General features: G+C 45.5%; 1 protein-coding gene across 8 annotated transcripts in view; it reads left to right on the top strand.

The window, feature by feature from the left end:
• The window catches only part of FLI1 (Fli-1 proto-oncogene, ETS transcription factor), a 122811-nt gene extending 105369 nt beyond the window's left edge, over nucleotides 1–17442 (top strand). For 7 of the 8 annotated variants that reach the window (XM_064577234.1, XM_064577233.1, XM_064577237.1 and 4 more), the window contains 4 exons: nucleotides 10452–10517; nucleotides 12346–12405; nucleotides 14231–14278; nucleotides 15437–17442. In XM_064577234.1, coding sequence (XP_064433304.1) covers nucleotides 10452–10517; nucleotides 12346–12405; nucleotides 14231–14278; nucleotides 15437–15966 — 704 coding nt within the window. In that variant the 3' untranslated portion in view covers nucleotides 15967–17442. The remainder of the gene's footprint in view (nucleotides 1–10451; nucleotides 10518–12345; nucleotides 12406–14230; nucleotides 14279–15436) is intronic. The other variant, XM_064577235.1, reaches the window with a different exon arrangement.
• The last annotated feature ends 230 nt before the right edge of the window (nucleotides 17443–17672 follow it).

The raw sequence follows: 17672 nt of genomic DNA, 5'->3' as shown, positions 1-17672 counted from the left end.
CCCTCTTCCCTCTCGTGCTCTCTGTCTCTCATTCTCTCTCCCAAATAAATAAATAAAATCTTAAAAAAAAAAAAAGATATTTCTTCATTACTCCCAAAGACAATCTCTTCTCAAACCCCTAGCACACTCACAAGCTATCTATGAGCCTAATTACCTAATTGTAAGATTACCTCGTAGTCTTTAATTGTGAGTTTAGTCCTGCATCCTTTTTTTCCAGCCCTGTAGATATTAGTAAATACCATTGACAGCTGATGGGTTCACTGGGGAAGAAAAATCTAGTCTTTGACAATTTAATTAAATATTTACCCAATCCTTCTGCTTCACTAAAGAAAGAACCAAAAGAAATTAGCTTTGGTTGACACAAGAAAGATTAACTTCCTATCTCCCATGAATTAAACTCTGGAACAAGATAGCAGCTATAATTCTATAGGACACTTCGGAGTATATAAAGCATTTTCACATACATGATCTCATTTCTCCTCAGTAGAACCCTGTGGGGATTAAAGGAGCCATTTGGTTTTCCAAACTCTTAAATTTAGAAGAATCATTTTCTTTCCCCCAAGTACCTACCTTTTACAGACAGGTTAACTGAGATTCAGAGAGATTAAGTCGCTTGCCTTGATTCATGCAGCTGGTAACCAGCAGAGATGGGAAGCAAATCAAGGAGTTCTGAAGCCCAGTCCAGAATTCTTCCCGTTGCAATGAGCTGTTTCCCTGCATGGAATAGATTAAAGAGAAATTATGGAATTCCTTCTAATGAAAATCTTTAGGCACCTTTACTAACACCACAAGCAACCTTATGCTTGGTAAGATTTGGGTACCACTCTTCCAAAGGGGTGAAAATCATTCTTGGCATAATTTTGAAAAATCTTTGAGCTTAAAAAGTCTTCAGTCTGCCTGTAAAATAATTATCAGCCCTGCCCAATATCCTAGAGGAGTTTAGAGAATGGCAGTTTTTATGCTATGAGTCATACTTTCAATTTCTATTAAAATTCTTACATGGCCACATATGCTTTCTCTCAGGCTTTGGGCCTCCAGGCCTGTGCTAATTTGCATGTCTGGTTTAGATAATGTCTGAGGTCTCTTCCAGTCCGAAAAGAAGCTTCTGATTCTGTTATATAAGTGAGATCACATTCCAGCTACCAAGAATTGGTGGTTCTTTTTCTTTAAAACTACTGTGTTTTTGTTGTGTGGATGCAGGACACAGGGATGAAAGCATGTCATGCTTACCTACCAGGCCACAAATATGGAGTATTCCTTCACCATGAACTGTCCACTCCTCCTACACTGACCCCAGAGAATCTCCCTTTCCTGCAAACCATTTCTGATGCAGCTCAACAGGAAAATCCTAGGCAGTGATGGGATTTTAAGTTTCTTGATCTGAATGGCAATCCTAAGTCAGTGTGAGGGGAAGACCTCAGAGTTGCCAATTAGCCTGATTCTAAGTCTGCAGAAACTGGTGAACCCTTTTACTAGACTAGATTCATCTCACCTCGTACTGTCCTCACCCCAAAACACCAGAAAGATACTGTCAGGTTTTTTCACTAATTTTGTTGTCTTCCAACATAAAGTAATTCCCACTAAATAAAGAGGGTCGACTTTCCAGGGGGGCTTTCAGATCGACGTAGGGTGAGCCGGTCACTCTTCGTGAGAAAATTATGGCTCTACGGAGAGCTCTGTTCTCACATCAGACAGCTCAGGTCTTTGCTCCAATGATGTGTTTTCAGGGAGGCCCTCCCCATCCCTCGACTGCCTGCTCTGCTTTCAGTGTTTTCTCTTTTTCCATGGCTCTCACCACCTTCTCATATACAATGTAGTTTACTGTTTGTTTTGAATGTAAGTCCCACAGAACAGGGATGTTTGTCTAGCTATCGTTGTGTTCTCAGCACATAGAGTGCTGTCTGGCACGATAGTAGACATTCACTAAAACGTGGTTGAATGAATGAATGTATTGTGGGGTAGGAGATATTGATTAAGTCCAATAAGCTAGTGTTGGGGAGGGGAGGAATCTCGGGGTGGGCAAGGGAAACAAAGGTGATTAAGACACAGTCCCTCTCTTCCAAAAGATCATCACCAAGCAAGGGGGGATATGTGCACATAGAATTACACGAGAAGACAGAACAGGGCAGGGCAATAAACGTCAGACTATCACCAGGGAGCCTTGACCTGCAGACCTTGAAAAGAAAAGGATGCAAAACCTGATTTGTGGAGCAGACACGGGATTGTGTCTCCTATGGCTGGAGTGAGTGAAGAGAGCTTCACTGTGAAAATGTCAGCGCCGGCCATTCAGATCGGGGTCCTCAGCAGAGTGGAGGGAGTCGAACACAGACGACCTCTCATTTCTCCTCAAGCCCTGTTACCTAAGTGAACAGTGAGGGTTTCTTTTTCCTATGTGGAATACTTTTAAACCTGAGGCGGATTTGACCAAAAAGCATGCACTTTAGTTGTGTCCACATGGCCCAATGCGGAGGGGAATTTGGGCAAACACCCAATTAATCTAGTCAGTACGAATTGCTTTTCCACATAAGGCTGGCCCGAAAATCCCACTTTGAGGCCTTATCAAAATAAATAGGTCATTTAGACTTCTGTGTCATTCGGACACAGAGCCCATGGGAGACACAAAGCGAACGAAGGGTCCAGGCTCAGCGGGGAGCCTCGCGTGACTGTGGCAACGTTGTGCGTGGCCGATGTGCCACTCGCCTGTCCGAACTTTTCATATTTAAAAACCATCCATTTTTTTCAAGCATTTTTCTCATATGTCCTTTTTTTTTTTTTCCCCCTTCGCACATATAATATCTTAAACAGTACCTCCATTATATTCCACACAGCAAGGGCTGGTGCTGAGGCTGAGGGGCTGTTTGGATTCCAGGACAAGATCCTTGAGCAAAGGAAATCTGATCCAGGATGTTATTTATTTATTTTTTTTTCTGTGAGTTCCAAGTTTGAGGAAAGCCTTCCCTAGATATTTCCCTCCTCCTGAATTCTCAGTGGAAGCCAAGATCCTCTGCTCTTTGGAGCAGAAGATACCCCCGAGGTGAAGTCTGGGCTGCCCCAGTAGCATGGGTTGAAATGAGGTAAGAGGACACAGCTCTGAGCATCAGGGCCGGCTGGGCAAGGGACTGGGGGAGCTGGCAGTCGGGTGGACACTGGACTCTTAACCACCCAAGCCTGCTCTACCCTCAGCCAGCCCTTGGCCACTGTCCCTCACCGTCTCCCAGCACCGTGTCTCTCAAACTGGGGTCCCAGCTAATCCACTTCTTGTGTCAAAAGAGGGCCACACGTGATTCCGATGGGGGATCGTTGATTTAGGAGCATAGCAGTGGAACGATTCTTTCTCCTTTATGGCTTCTCTTCCTTTTCAAGGCCTTCCTTGAACTTTTTAACCTTGACTCACCAAGAGAAACAGTTTAGAGGTGCAAGGAAGAGAGAATAGGTGATGGGTCTACGGTGTAGATTTTAAATCATCAGATGTTGATTTAGTCCTCAGGGCAGTCTCTAAGGGACTTGTTTTTCAGCTCTTTTAGAGAAGCAGAACCTGAGGTTCAAAAAAGAAGAGTAGCCCTTTGGCCAAGATCACTCATGAGTAGATGGCAGAGCTGGGGTCTGAACCCAGGGCTAACTGACTCTACACACCGTGATATAACCGCTAAAGAAAGCCAGGGCCTCCCACAGAGAAAGGACACCTCCACAGGGGCATCCTGCATCCTCCATAAAGTGCTACCTCTCAGGTCCTAGCTGCCTGTGCAGGGTTTTTGAAGCGGGAGGCCAGGCCGGAAGGTCAGACACCTGGCGTGGTCGCCGGCAGGCCTTGTGGCCGAGACAGTGGCAGACAAGAAGCTGGTCCCGAGGTGGGGGTCGGGAAGGTTCAGGAAGCAGAGCAGGCTTTCACAGGTCAGGTGCAGCGTCATGGGCAACACAAAGGGGAGCCCAGAGGAAAGCAGTGTGAGCTGGGTTGTCGGCCAGTAGGGCCTGCTCCTCAGAGACTGGGCCTGTCAGAAGCCCAGGACCTCAGAGGGAGAGGGGACTTTGGAGGATTATCTGGCCCAAACGTTTACCCACGACAAACACGGTCGCTCCCCTACGGTTCTTCCCTGTGAGCTTCTAGGGGATGAATCTTCCTCCAAGTGGGTTGGGCTTTTTCTTGGGAAGTCCGGGGCTCTGGGTCTCCTTTGGCATCCTCAAGCTTTCAAGAAAGGAAGTCTGAATCTGACTGAGAGAAGCAGCCTTGTCCATTCTTCCGCTGAAAGGTCTACTCAGAAGCCGGGCTTTCCACGGATAAACAGGGTTACGTGCTGCCAACTCTTTCAGCAGCAACCAGAAATTCGATGAGAAGGTTCAGGGAAAATTCATCTTTTTTCCATTAAGTAATTGAGAGCATGGCCTTGTGTCATAAGAGATCAAGAGAGAGGCTCTTGTGTGCTGGCGTCCCTGCGTCTTCAGCCTCCAGGTGAGGTCATGACAAAGTAGAGAGCTGTGTGTTCCCTGGGACACAAGGCCTTCAGACAGCCAACCGTGGGTGTCAGGGCAGAAAGAAACTTTCTTTCCTGAGTCAGTTGGCCAGATTTCTAGAACCCATTTAAAAGCTTCACACAGAAACTGAGTTAACACTGAGATGTCTATGAGAAGGTCATGTCCAGAAAGAGCTTTCCCCTTCTAGCAGAGACTTTTCAGAAAAAGAAAAGAAAAGAAAAAAAAATCTCTATGTTCCTTTTCTACTCCAGGAGGCTCTCCTGAGTCTGAGAGGCCATTTCATGTCCGATTCAGCCACACTGAGTATCACATAATGGAGATACTGTTCGGGCCATTATATACGTGAGGCTGAAGTATCTACAATGCCCCCAGTGCCCCGATTCTCCAGAACGAGCTTCTGGTCTCTCTTTGCTTTGGCAAAAATTGAGCTCCCGAAACCGTGGACTCCAGCTGGAGCCCTTTGGGTGCCGTGTCTGAGAAGGAATCACAATGAGATGTGTCATCTCAGTATTCTGTAAGGCCAGGGAGTGTCGGCCTTTACCGAAGCAAAAAGACAGTTGGTCAGAGTCAGAGTGATTTTTCTGTGGTAAAGCCATCTGCCACCACATAGAAGACTGTCAATCAGTCTGCTGGTTCCTAACGGTCACTTTTTTGGAACTTTTGCTCTCTGTTGCTACCTTAAGCTTGTCTTTTCAGAAGACAGTTCTCAGAAAGCAGAAGCATGCACCATAGTGGGGGCCTGTGGGGCAGGGGCGGGGGTCAGCGCACACTCAGGCTGCTGCGTGGACCCAGCATAGGCCATCAGAGAACCCTCCCTGTGCTGACCGGCAGCCTTGGTCAGGGACTCTGACGTAGCCAGGCTTCAGGCCCCGGGAGGGCTGGTATTGGCGCAGAAATGTGAGTTGCTGGGTTAACTCCCAGGTCCAGGCTTTTCCATTTGGGTTATAGACATATTTCAGTTTGTGTGTCTGGGATGAGAACTGCCACACCGCTAAGTTTTCCCTTGCATGACTTAGGGTGGGAAAAAACAAACCCTCATTTCAATGACATTGTTAAAAATATATATAATAAAATGCAGGCACGTAAATGTGTGGTGTCTGCTGTGGGGACAAGGTTTTAGCCTATGCCTTGTAATATGTGCATTGTTGTCCATTGTTTCTCAAGGGTACCCAGGGCTAATATGGTCTCTTCACCTCATCACCCAGACTTAAATCTCCTAAGAGACTTCAGTGGGGAGAAGTCAGGGTCGGGGCCTTGAGTTCTCTTCAACTAGTGAAATAGTGAACAATGAGAGGAAGAGCATATACTTAGCAAGAACAAAATATTGGCCCCATCTATTCATTCATTCAACAAATAATTATTGTGCACCTGTCCTGTGCAGGACACTGTTCTAGGTGCTTGGTTATATCAGGGAACAGAAGATTGCTACCCTTGTGGACCTGGCATTCAGGTAGGAGATGCAGACCATAAGCAACAAACATGAGTCAGTGATTAAATTAGGTGGTAAGTAGACAAATAAATAAGTGAGCAGAATAAGGGGGTCGGGGGAGGGGAGGAGAAGTGAATGAGTATTTGGTAGGGCTAGCGAACCCATGTCTCTGGGGCTAATCATTTTTTAGGTGCATAATAAGGATGCCAATAATATTACTTGCCAACAAGTGCTGAGGCTGACTCCATGCTCTCACTAGACCAGGCGTTTACTTGGCTATCTCATTTCATCTGAAAGGCTACCCTGGTTCTTCAGCTCTCTGAGGCCAAGTGCCAGACCTTCATTCTTAGCGTTGGTCTTCTCCAGCGGACCTTTGTCTTTACAATAGGACTTACTCCCAAAACTCTGGTCTTCATTGAAATGTTACATGTAGCAACTGTCCCTGTGAGCCCCAGTGCCCACGGAGTGCATTTGGTTTTTTTTCTTTTTGTTTTTTAAAGATTTTTATTTATTCATTTGAGACACAGAGATACACACAGAGAGAGCATGAGCAGGGGGAGAGGGAGAGGGAGAAGCAGGCTTCCCGCCAAGGGGAGCCCGATGTGGGGCTCGATCCCAAGACCCTGGGATCATGACCTGAGCCAAAGGCAGACGCTCAACCATCTGAGCCACCCAGGCGCCCCCGGAGTGCATTTGTTAAACTCTTCAGTTAACGGACCCAGGGCATCCTTAGTGGACCCAGGTACCTGTGGTGGGATTTTCCATGTAGGTAGATAGGAATGAAAAAGCAAAAGGAAGGGGCTTTGTGGTCTGTGTTGCTCTGAGTTCACACACTGCTCGGGGACCATTGGCTAAAGACACCAGCTTATGGCATGGCCTTTGCTCTTTATTCCTCTGTCATGTGCACAGTGAGGACATAGTTCAGGCTGATTGCTGGTGACATCTCTGTTTCTGTCACTTCCTTTCTTACCTACTAGAGGACTTGGGGGTTGGTTAGGATTTCGAAAGTCTTCTCAGCCAGGCTTTACCCCAAGGTAGGACAGTGAGGGAATTGCATTCCACAGCAGCCCTCCACAGGCCTTGAGACATGGCAGAAAAGATGGGGCTACCAAACACTTCTCTGATAAGGCATCAACTTCAAACCAGGATGGGGCCCTTGGAGTTAGAGAAGAATCCAACCATCACCCACCCTCTGTTGGTTAGAGGGAATTCATCCATGCATTCTGTAACCTTTATGTGCTTGGTCTGTTCCTGGAGCTGGTAAAAAAGAACAGAAGGAAAAGTTGATAAGTTGCTATAGCCATGGTCATGATTTGGTCCTCGGAATGGATAGAATATAGCTTTGAGATAGGATGGAAGCCTTCGGTAGAGTAACGACTGACTAAAAGAACACTAAGTAAACTTTGAGCCAGAGATTTTATCAGTGCAGTAAATCATAAGCCAAGTCAGAACTGCAGATGACACACACCAGTTCCTGGAACTACTGATTTGTTTTTTTTCTTTTGGCATGAACTTGTCACTTTCTATCCCACTTTCTGTTCTGTTCCTATGAGAATCGCCTCCTTCCCCAGGTACTGTGATCCATCCTACACATCCTCACAAGCTCCGTTCTCCACCACCCCCTTGTTCGTGGTAATGCTGCATGCCCACAATCTCTCTTGGTGTCCACCCAAGGTCACTGCCCTTGTCTAGCTGCTTAGCTGCCATCACCATGGCCTTGAACATGACGTTCGCTCACGCTTCCAGCCCTCTCTCCCCTCCCTTCCCTCTACCTCAGTCATGTGCTCATGACACCCATGGCTGTTCCCCAGACATCACTTTCTCATACCCCAGACACTTCTGCTTTGTGCTTGCCTTCATTACTCACTCTATCCTCCCCAAAGGGATCCCAATCAAGGCAGATGGCCCCAATTACACTCACCTCTCCCTCCTTAACCTCCAGTAGACCTTAATATCCCACCACCACTCCTTTGGCACATGGCCTGCATTTCCCCCATAGTCTTGCTCCTCTTCTCATATTTAAATGCAAGGACAGGGAACTTTCTCATCCCAGTCTATGGCCAAGCACGCGACCCAATGTAGAAGTCACTCCCAATTACAGTTGACCCTTGAACGACATGGAGGTTAGGGGTACCGACACTCTGCACTGTTGAATATCGGTGTCAAGTTTTGACTGTTTAGAACTTAACTACTAGCAGTCTACTGTTGACTAGAAGCCTTGCCAATAACATAAATAGTCGTCTAACACATAGTTTGTGTGGTAGATGTATTATATGCTGTATTCTTACAACACAGTAAGCTAGAGAAAAGAAAATGTCAGTAAGGAAATCATAAGAAAGAGAGAAGACCTTTATAGTACTGCACCATACATGATCCACATATAAGTAGACCCACGCAGTCAGACAGTGGGGTTCAAGGCCCAACTATAAATCACCGGAGGCCTAAGCAGCATTTGCTCCCCGCCCCTGCCCCAAAGAGAAATCTTGAGGAATCTTGCCTTTTGTTTTGTTTATACCAGCTTTGCACACTGCAGGGGTCTGCAGACCCCTGCAAGACATCCCAGCCAATGCTCATGAGAGCATTCCAGGCCCCTAAACAAGTTTGGATTTTTGTTCATGTTTGTTTTGTTTTGTTTTGTTTTGTTTTGTTTTGTTTTGTTTTGTTTTGTTTTTAAGCAAGAGGAAGAATCTATTTGCAGGAGAATTGGGAAGGGGGAGGGAAAGCCAAATAAAACCAAAAACAGACGCCTTAAATGCGTGGAACTTTGTCTCTCTTTTGTCCCCTTCTCTGCCCTTCCTCCCCATCCCCATTCCCCCTCACTTTCTGTTTTGCTTTTCATGCCAGTTGCTACAGATGGTAATTTAAAAACTGCCCTGGCTTTTCCAGAGCCAGGAGGAATGTGCATCCGCACGTGGATTTTTCCACAAGAAAACTGTCCCTGTCTTTTGGTTCTTCTTAGCCAGAACCAATGAGAACAAGCAATGGGATGAGCCCATCCATCTCCTCAGTTCTTATTCTAATTTGCTGGGGAGGCTCAGAGGGGTGGTGTTGGGGGGGCGGGGGCGCGGGGTGGTGTGTGTTGTGTTCCACCCTGTCAGGCTGCTGCTTGATGAGGTTTGAGCTCCATTTGTTCGGATGGTTTTTATGGTTTCTTTGTTGTTTGTGGAAAGACTTTGAAAGTCATCATTCTGAATCCTCCAACTTTCCTACCCTTTCTGCTCAGTGTCTCAGCGGGACTCACACCACGAGAAGGGAAAAGAGGAAGTTTCCAGACAGTTAGTTATGCAGGTCCTGAACACGGTTGTGGAGGCACATGGACTCTTTCAAGAAAGAGGTTGTGATCACAAAGGGGCAGGTTCAGTGGGAGGTTCTCCAAGGCACCCTGAGGGCAAGCCAGTAGGCGTCTCCAGGTGTGAAGCCTTGCTCCTCCGTGCCCTTGCTTCTTGCTCCTGCCCCCTTTCCAGCCACACTCTGGCCTCCTTTCTTTCTCTGTGGTGGTCAGGCCCAGCCCTTCCACTCTCCCTGGAAGAGCACGGAGAGCCTAGAATGTGCTCGTGCGTCTGAGATATCAGTGTGCTGAAGCATGGGGCCAGAGTCGGCCGCCAGGAACATCACGAGCCTGGTCTTTGAGACCTTCTTCCCATAGAGTCTTTAATCTGGACCTAGCTCATCTCTTCAGAGCTGCTTAAAGGACTCTGCTACAGAACTACAGGCATTTTTTTTTTTTCTTTCTAAGCTTGTATTCGTTTATATTTGTAGAAGACTTTATAAGTTGCCTCACATACGTTACCTCGTTTGAGTACTGCCTGTCTTAGACGACTATAACAAAGTACCGTAGACTGAGTGGCTTAGAAACAAGAGATATTTACCACATCGTCTCCAGGCCGGGAGTCTGAGATCAGGGCGCCAACATGGTGGGGTTCTGGTGGGGAGCTCTCTTCTGGATCAGAGACTGCTCACTTCTTGCTGTACCCTCACATGGCAGGAAGAGGGCAAGCTAGCTCTAGGGCCTCTTCTGATAAGGCCACTGATCCCCTTCATGCGAGCTCCACCCCCATAACCTAATTACCTCCCAAAGCCTGCACCTCCTAACACCATCACATCACATTGCAACACATCACATGTTGATATCATGTGAATTTGGGGGCAAGAGGGGGGAGGCCACACAAACATTCAGCTCACAGCATTACTACAACTCCATAAAATAGATAAATGGTGTAAATTTTCATGTCCAGAGTCAAGAATATTGAAGCTCGGGGAAGTCTTGTGATTCATCCAAGGTCCCACAACAAACAGGGGTGAGGGGCAGAACTTGAACCAGTCCTCTGACTTCAGATTCAGGATTCTTCCCATTCACTCCAGCTTCCAATGAGTGTTAATGTTCCTTCCCACCCATACCCCAGGAGGAGAGTACTCTTCTGGAGCTTAGTCATGCTTAGGACGTCATGGCTGATTAAATCGAATTTCTCCTGATCACTAAAAGAGAATCCTCATGGCACCTGTCTGAAAAGCTGGAGATGCTGATATACCTCTACTTGTTGTTTTTCATTAGACCCTTCTTATGACTCAGTCAGGAGAGGAGGATGGGGCAATAACATGAATTCTGGCCTCAACAAAAGTAAGTAAATGTCACGCTATTATTTGGAGGAAAACACTTGTTCTACAAACACGGATGGAGAACAGGGTCATGAGCTAGAACAGGGCAGGAGTGAGCATCTGTTGTCTTGCCTGTCGGGAGGACATCAAAATTAACTGCCAGGGTAGGGCCTATCAATGATACCTGTTCCCTGAAAGATGGTGTGGGATGTTCATTCAGATCTTTTGGTTTTGTTGCATTGCATTTGGTTGTCACATTTTTGAAGTTAGAAGGCTTCTCAGAACTGGGTTTTCTGTATGAATGGAAGGTCGCTGGATTTGGATCTAGCCATTTCTGTCATGATAATGGTCCTTCATGACTTTCCTCCTCTGAGTGTTGAAGCTCACTCATAAATACCAACCTCCCTGACTTGGTTTCGTGAAGGGCTGGGATGGAGGATGGGTTGGAGGCGATGGTGGGGGTCTGACACATCAGTTTGTGTTCAAGTCCCACCCAAAATCTCCCATTCAGGGAGTGGGGAAAGAGAATGACTATAAACTCCTAACCAGGATGTGTGAACCTTGCTATCTGTAGGAAGCAAAGGGTCAAGCACATGGGTGGTGAAGGGCCTTCTTTCAAGAAGGCTGGGATTACAAATTGATACCCAAGCAATTACTAGGATCTCTTTCAGTACTGTGTATTCATTATTTGTTTCCTCTGTGCCCAGGACTTGGCACTCTTGGGTTCACAAAGATGAATCAGACACAGGCCAGTCTGTCAAGCTGGGGAGAGGGGTTACACACACACAGTTCTTTTCATTTGGGTGGTATCAAGGAAGGCCTGTGGACCTGGCACAATTTGAGTTGACTCCTGAAGGAGAGGCAGGATTTGGCCCTGCAGAGATGGGGAAGACAGAGCCTCCCGGGAGAGGTGGGGACCAGGGAACAATATCAGGGTTTACATGTCTGATGGTTAGGGAGGACTCAGAGGGAAAACAGTCTGGAAGGGCAAGGAAGGGGCACAAAGGCTGCTGTGAAGGTAGACCTTCATTCTTTAGTCAGTGAGGACTCACCAAGGTGTTTGGATGGTAGAGGGAAATGGTTTAGGGAAATGAAACCGACTAAATATCATATGGTGGACCAGTGGGAAGAGAGGGGAGTGGTGAGGATACAGTCAGACTAAGCCATAAACTGTGTGAGAAGCCACAAAGGTCTAGGATGGAGAAGCTATGATGGAAGCCGAAAGGCTGTATGTGAGAGGTTCCATGAGGAGAACTCACAAAGCATGGAAACGCACAAGCAGGTGACATTCACTCACATGTCACCATCCCGTTAAGAACCTCAAAATTCCTACTTAAAAATGCAGTTCACAGCAGCAATACCATTAGGCATGCTGTGCTGTATGTTTGTTGCCATTTCTCATTGTCTCCCCGTGAAAATGTAAGTTCTACTGGAAATGCTGGTTCATTGCTAAATCTCTAGCACCAAGAATACTGCCAGCACTAGTAGATTCTAGACAAATATTTATAAGATTTATTTACTTATTTTAGAGAGAGACCGGGGGGGGGGCAGAAGGAGAGAGAATCTTTCAAGCAGACTCCCCACTGAGCATGGAGCCTGACCCGGGGCTCGACCTCATGACCCTGAGATCATGACCTGAGCTGAAACCCAGAGTCTGATGCTCAACTGACTGAGCCACCCTGGCGCCCCTCTAGATAAATATTTATAAAACAAAATGAATAAGTGAGTGACTGGAGAGTGGGTGAATGAGCGAATGAATGAGGGAGCACCTTGTGGAGAGCTGTGAACGAGACGTTTCTCTTCCCTCATGGAGAGTGGCCCAACTCACCTTATCTCTTTCCCCACCACAGGTCCCCCACTTGCAGGAGCACAAGCAATGAGTAAGAATACCGAACAAAGGCCCCAACCAGGTACCTGTCTGGGATGGGTAATCCCTCCTTTGCTCTTTATTCCATTTGGTCAAGTGAGGAGAACTGAGTCAATACACAGTATTTGTCCTCATTTTTCTCTTTCACAGAGGGTCCCTATTTGACTCCCTGTAAGAGCTCTGTGAATTAAAAGTAGCAGGCACTAGAACCAGGCAAAGATTTGTTAAATACCGGAGGTAAAATGAATGTAAAGATTAAAGGTTCCAACGCCTCATTTTGTAAAATAAAGAAACTGAGGCCCAGAGAGGGAAAGTAATTTGCCAAAAGTCATGCAGCTGGTTTATGAGAGAACTAGAGCTCTAATCCTCAGACTCCAGAGCTGCTGTCCAAACCTTTTAGGCTTCACAAAACCTTTCTCCTAAAACTACCCTCATCCCGTGATGGATCTGCGTAACAATTTAGGCAGGGGAACTTCTCAAACCATGGAATTGGAGACTCTTGGTATTGGAGTGAAACTAGGTCTATAACATCCTTCTATGACACCTGTCTTATGATTATCTCACCTCTACTTGAATATTTATAGCTACCAGGAGTTCACTACCTCGCTAAGCTCATTTCCACTCTTGGAGCCAAAGTCCCCCTCATTGTAACTGCTGTCCAGCTTTCTGGTTTACCCTCTGGAAAACCTTCCTCCCGTTCTGTAGGAAGGTCCTGTATCTGAAGACGGCTGTCATGTCCACTCCCAAGCCCAGCTCTGTTTTCTCTGTGTGACACAGCTGAGATTAAGTTCTGGACAAGCCACTTGCTTTAAGACAGATAAACATTGTGTTCCATCTCTGTCGAAGGCAGAACAATAGAGAATTGACCTACATGTCATTGGGAAAGTTGAGAAAGGATGTGCTGAGTGAAACACACAAGCCAAACAGGATTTGACATAGCCGATTTAAAGAATTCCCAACGACAACAAAATTAGACATTACCTGCTAAAAATGTTTCAGTTGTCGTACTGTGTGGGTATATGGATGCAAAAGGGTAGACGAAGCAGCCTTGAGGACTTTTCAGGTTAATTCATGGTTGTAAGCAGAAACCCCCAAATCATGTTGATTTTTTAAAAATTGCAACGACAAGTGCAAAAATAGTAAAATTGTATCAGACATTCGACAACCTGGCGGAGTGTGTACCATGATTTCCCAACCTGAAAAAGAAGACCAACCTCATGTAATCAATACTGCAAAGATTCTTTTTATAATTAAATAATCATGTAAGTTTTACGGAGACTGAGATATAAGGAACAGTCATTTTATAGCTAAAATACAAATTCTGGCTGTCATTTTGAAGCTGAAGGTGCTGGAATTTGGTGCTAGAAGGGAGCAGAGATTGTCCAGTGAGTCATTTTAGTTTGTAACGTAACTGGGACTACAGCCCAGGCTGCCTGATTTCCAGGCACTATGCTACATCACAAATCCAGAGATGTATACAGAGCTGCAAAGACCAGGAATCACTAGACCTTTCTTTAAACTCGTTTTAATACGGCATCCTTCACCTTAGTCATGATGATTGAATATTAGCCAGCTTCTTTCATGATTCTGTTTTAGGCAATGACAGCATTATCTACAAATTTTGGACACCGAATATGAAAAAAAAAATGATGCTGCTAGTATCCTATGTTTCTGTAATTATAGGGATGAAAACCGTAACTGCTCCAGATCTTTGAGGTCTGCACATAAAAGCAGTAAAGTTCTCTGAAATCAGTTTTTTCTATGATACTGAAATAAAAGTATAAACCCCAGGGGTATTCTTATTATTAATACTGTTGTTTTTATATTTTTAATAACGGTGAAGCTAATTTCCTTTTTTGCTTCCTTAGATCCATATCAGATCCTGGGCCCGACCAGCAGTCGCCTAGCCAACCCTGGTGAGTTTACTTTGGCCTGCAAGGTTTTTCTTTCCAGAATGTTCCATAGCTTTGTGAGGTCACAGAGACCTCTGTCCTAAGTTCAGACACCTGACTAGGAAGTAGCATGCACTCTTTCCCTTGAAATGGTCAACATCTGCTTCTCTAGCATACAAGTGAGAGGTTGGAGCTTGTTATTAGGTGGTAGTTATGTTCCATTAGCTGAGGCTTCTTCTGGAAAACAAACATATTAGCACTGCCTATCTGCATGGAAGCTTAGATCAGTAATAAATGGCACAGGTAGAAATTTTTGCAGGGAAAGATGGGGGCGGGCAGGGGAGTAATTCCAGTGAGTTCTCAGTTATGGCCCTCATGGAAGTCACAAGTGAATAGATGTTCCCAAGGCGTTTTATTCTTGAACTTTAGAAAGTGTTGCAGTTTTCTGGCCTTATGAAAGAGCTGTGTCCCTGAAAAGTTGCAGATGAAATAAATCTGACAATGTCGTTTATGGGTTCATTATTAAAAATAGCCCTCAAATGAGTTCTAGACCAAGGCCACCAAGCGTGTGAGCTAACTGGCCCTTTGCGGTAATAAAGCCCACATCTTCGCATCCCAGGGAACCCCTGTTGCCAATGTCTGCAGGCCCATTCTTTAGTGCCTGGCCATTCCTGTTTTGGGGTCTTGGGGACGGGGGAGGGGGCAGGGAGAAGCCACGCAGCTCCCTCTCCTCTTATTTTCCTCTCCGCCCAAGTTCTTCTCTGTCGGACTTAGAGCTGAGAGCCAAGCACTAGGGCTCTGTTAAGGAACATTCCATGTCCCTTCAGCCTGACACCAGGGCCACACCTTCTCCCTGTGACCCTCGCTGTGGTTTCCGGGCCCCGATTCCCTTTTACACTGACAGGGAATACTGGGGGGAGGTACTTCATCCGTGGGTAGAGACTAGACAGCGATTCAGGTCCTTCTAGAAGAAGAGATTCAAAACTCTTGCCAAAAGGGGAGGGAAGCGGCTTGCCCCAAATCATACAGCCAAGGGGCTGCCAGAAGCAGGAGATCCTGAATGTGGAAGGAAATGATGAGTTTCTGACAGGGCGAGAGGAGCCTGGCGTTTTAGGGAATTGGATCCTGACTTTCGCGGGCTGAGCTGCTCTGTTTTCTCCCGTTGCCTCTCACCGCCTGCAGGAAGCGGGCAGATCCAGCTGTGGCAGTTCCTCCTCGAGCTCCTGTCCGACAGTGCCAACGCAAGCTGTATCACCTGGGAGGGGACCAATGGGGAGTTCAAAATGACGGACCCCGACGAGGTGGCCCGGCGCTGGGGGGAGCGGAAAAGCAAGCCCAACATGAATTACGACAAGCTGAGCCGGGCCCTCAGATACTACTACGACAAAAACATTATGACCAAAGTGCATGGCAAGAGGTATGCCTACAAATTTGACTTCCACGGCATCGCGCAGGCCCTGCAGCCACATCCCACCGAGTCATCCATGTACAAGTACCCTTCTGATATCTCCTACATGCCCTCCTACCACGCACATCAGCAGAAGGTGAACTTTGTCCCTCCCCACCCGACCTCCATGCCTGTCACTTCCTCTAGCTTCTTCGGAGCAGCGTCACAATACTGGACCTCCCCCACGGGTGGGATTTACCCCAACCCCAATGTCCCCCGCCATCCCAACACCCACGTGCCCTCCCACTTAGGCAGCTACTACTAGAAGCTTAATCATCGGTGGCCTTCTACCTGAAGCCCCTCCATTCCTCACACTTCCTGGGATACTTTGGACTCCAAAGGACATACGTGGCCTTGAAGAGAAAACAAAACTGGATGTTCTTTCTTGTCGGATAGAACCTTTGTTCTTTAAAAACAATCCTTTTTTTTTTTTTTTTTTTTTAATGTTGGTAACTTCTGCTTCCTCTACCTTGAACAAAGAGATGGATGATTTTCTGGGCCAGTACACCAGTTTGGATTCTCAATCTGCTATCATCTTCTGAGTTGAATATTTAGATTACTGGAATGGTTGTATCATGGTTCTAGGAAAGAAACTGTACATTTTCTTTATATTTTTATGACCAAAGCAGTTTCTTATCAACACACGGGTCTCATCATGGACCCTGTAGGGTTCAGTATGATAAAGAATCATGGACTTAACCAGTTAATGCTCTGGTTTGAGACTGAGTGAAAATAGACGCAGGAAGCTTATGTAACCTTATTTTAGGGGGACCTGATTCAGTGGATGGCAACTGGAACACTGGTTGTAAGGCCAGTGAAGTTTTCACCCAACTGGAATTTAAAAGAAAGAACGTGTGTGTATTTAAGAAGCCGTGGGCATTGCAAAATCCCTCCCAGTGGGCAGTATGCACTAGGCTGACCATCCTCTCTAGAAATAGTCAAGATATGAACTTAAAAAATGTTAATGCAAATGCAGACATTACTGAAAGACAGAGAATTAAATAATTTTTTTTTTTTAAGTAATGACAGTGGGTCCCAGAACTTTGAAAAGTCTTAGGGATTTCTGAACACAAACAGATTCGCAAGCGCTGTGCGTTTGTCAGACCACCAGTCCAGGGTCAACCAATCAGAAGGCAACTTACTGTATAAATTATGCAGAGTTATTTTCCTATATCTCACAGTATTAAAAATAGATAATTAAAAAAAAGTAAAAAGAATAAATAAACGAGTTGACCTCGGTCACAAAGACAATTTTACTATCAAATCAGTCGTTATTTTTTTAAATGTAATTTGTACATCTTTTGTCAATCTGTACATTTGGGCTGTTTGTACGTTTTTATAGCTGGTTTTTAAAAAGCATAATGTGACTATTGCTAAAAAGAAAACAGGACGTTTGAGTCACTGACTTTACTAGAAAGAGAAGCACCGTGCAGTATTTAATGGGCTTGCACAAGCAGGTAAAGGCAATCCATTCAAATCTTTAATGCTTTGGAAATGTTTGTAAATAACCATAATGCAATAATCACAACTTTGAAAAGAACAAGCAAACTTTCCCTTGTGGATACGAGGGATTTTCCTGCCCTATATATGCAATATATTTTTTAGATATTAAAATATATATAATTTTTCAGGTAATCATTGACTTTTTTAAAACTATATTAAGTGTTAAGCTGACAATTGTCAATGAAGACTATGTTGTAAAATAATTTGACTAAATAAATTGTGCCTTCTTCTCTCAGAACTGAGGACATCGTCTTCTTATTTACCCCTCATTAGGCCAAAGGTTTTCCCAGGGGAAGTTCCCGATTGAAACTCTTGCACCGTAAAGACTTTTTCACGTGTATGTGCTGCTGGAAAGCAGAAAGCACAAAATCTGTGTGGTTTTTATTGTTGTTTGTATTAGTTAATGTTCTCCAGAGAAAAAGAACTGATAAGATACACAGTATTGATGGAGATTTACTGTGAGGACCT

This window comes from Mirounga angustirostris, unplaced genomic scaffold (assembly GCF_029215605.1).
Source record: "Mirounga angustirostris isolate CCGP_5_RB_7025 unplaced genomic scaffold, mMirAng1.0.hap1 SCAF_13, whole genome shotgun sequence".
In the NCBI taxonomy this organism is placed as follows: domain Eukaryota; kingdom Metazoa; phylum Chordata; class Mammalia; order Carnivora; family Phocidae; genus Mirounga; species Mirounga angustirostris.
The sequence above is the reverse complement of the archived record's forward strand: the minus strand, read 5'-3'. Positions and strand labels throughout refer to the sequence as shown.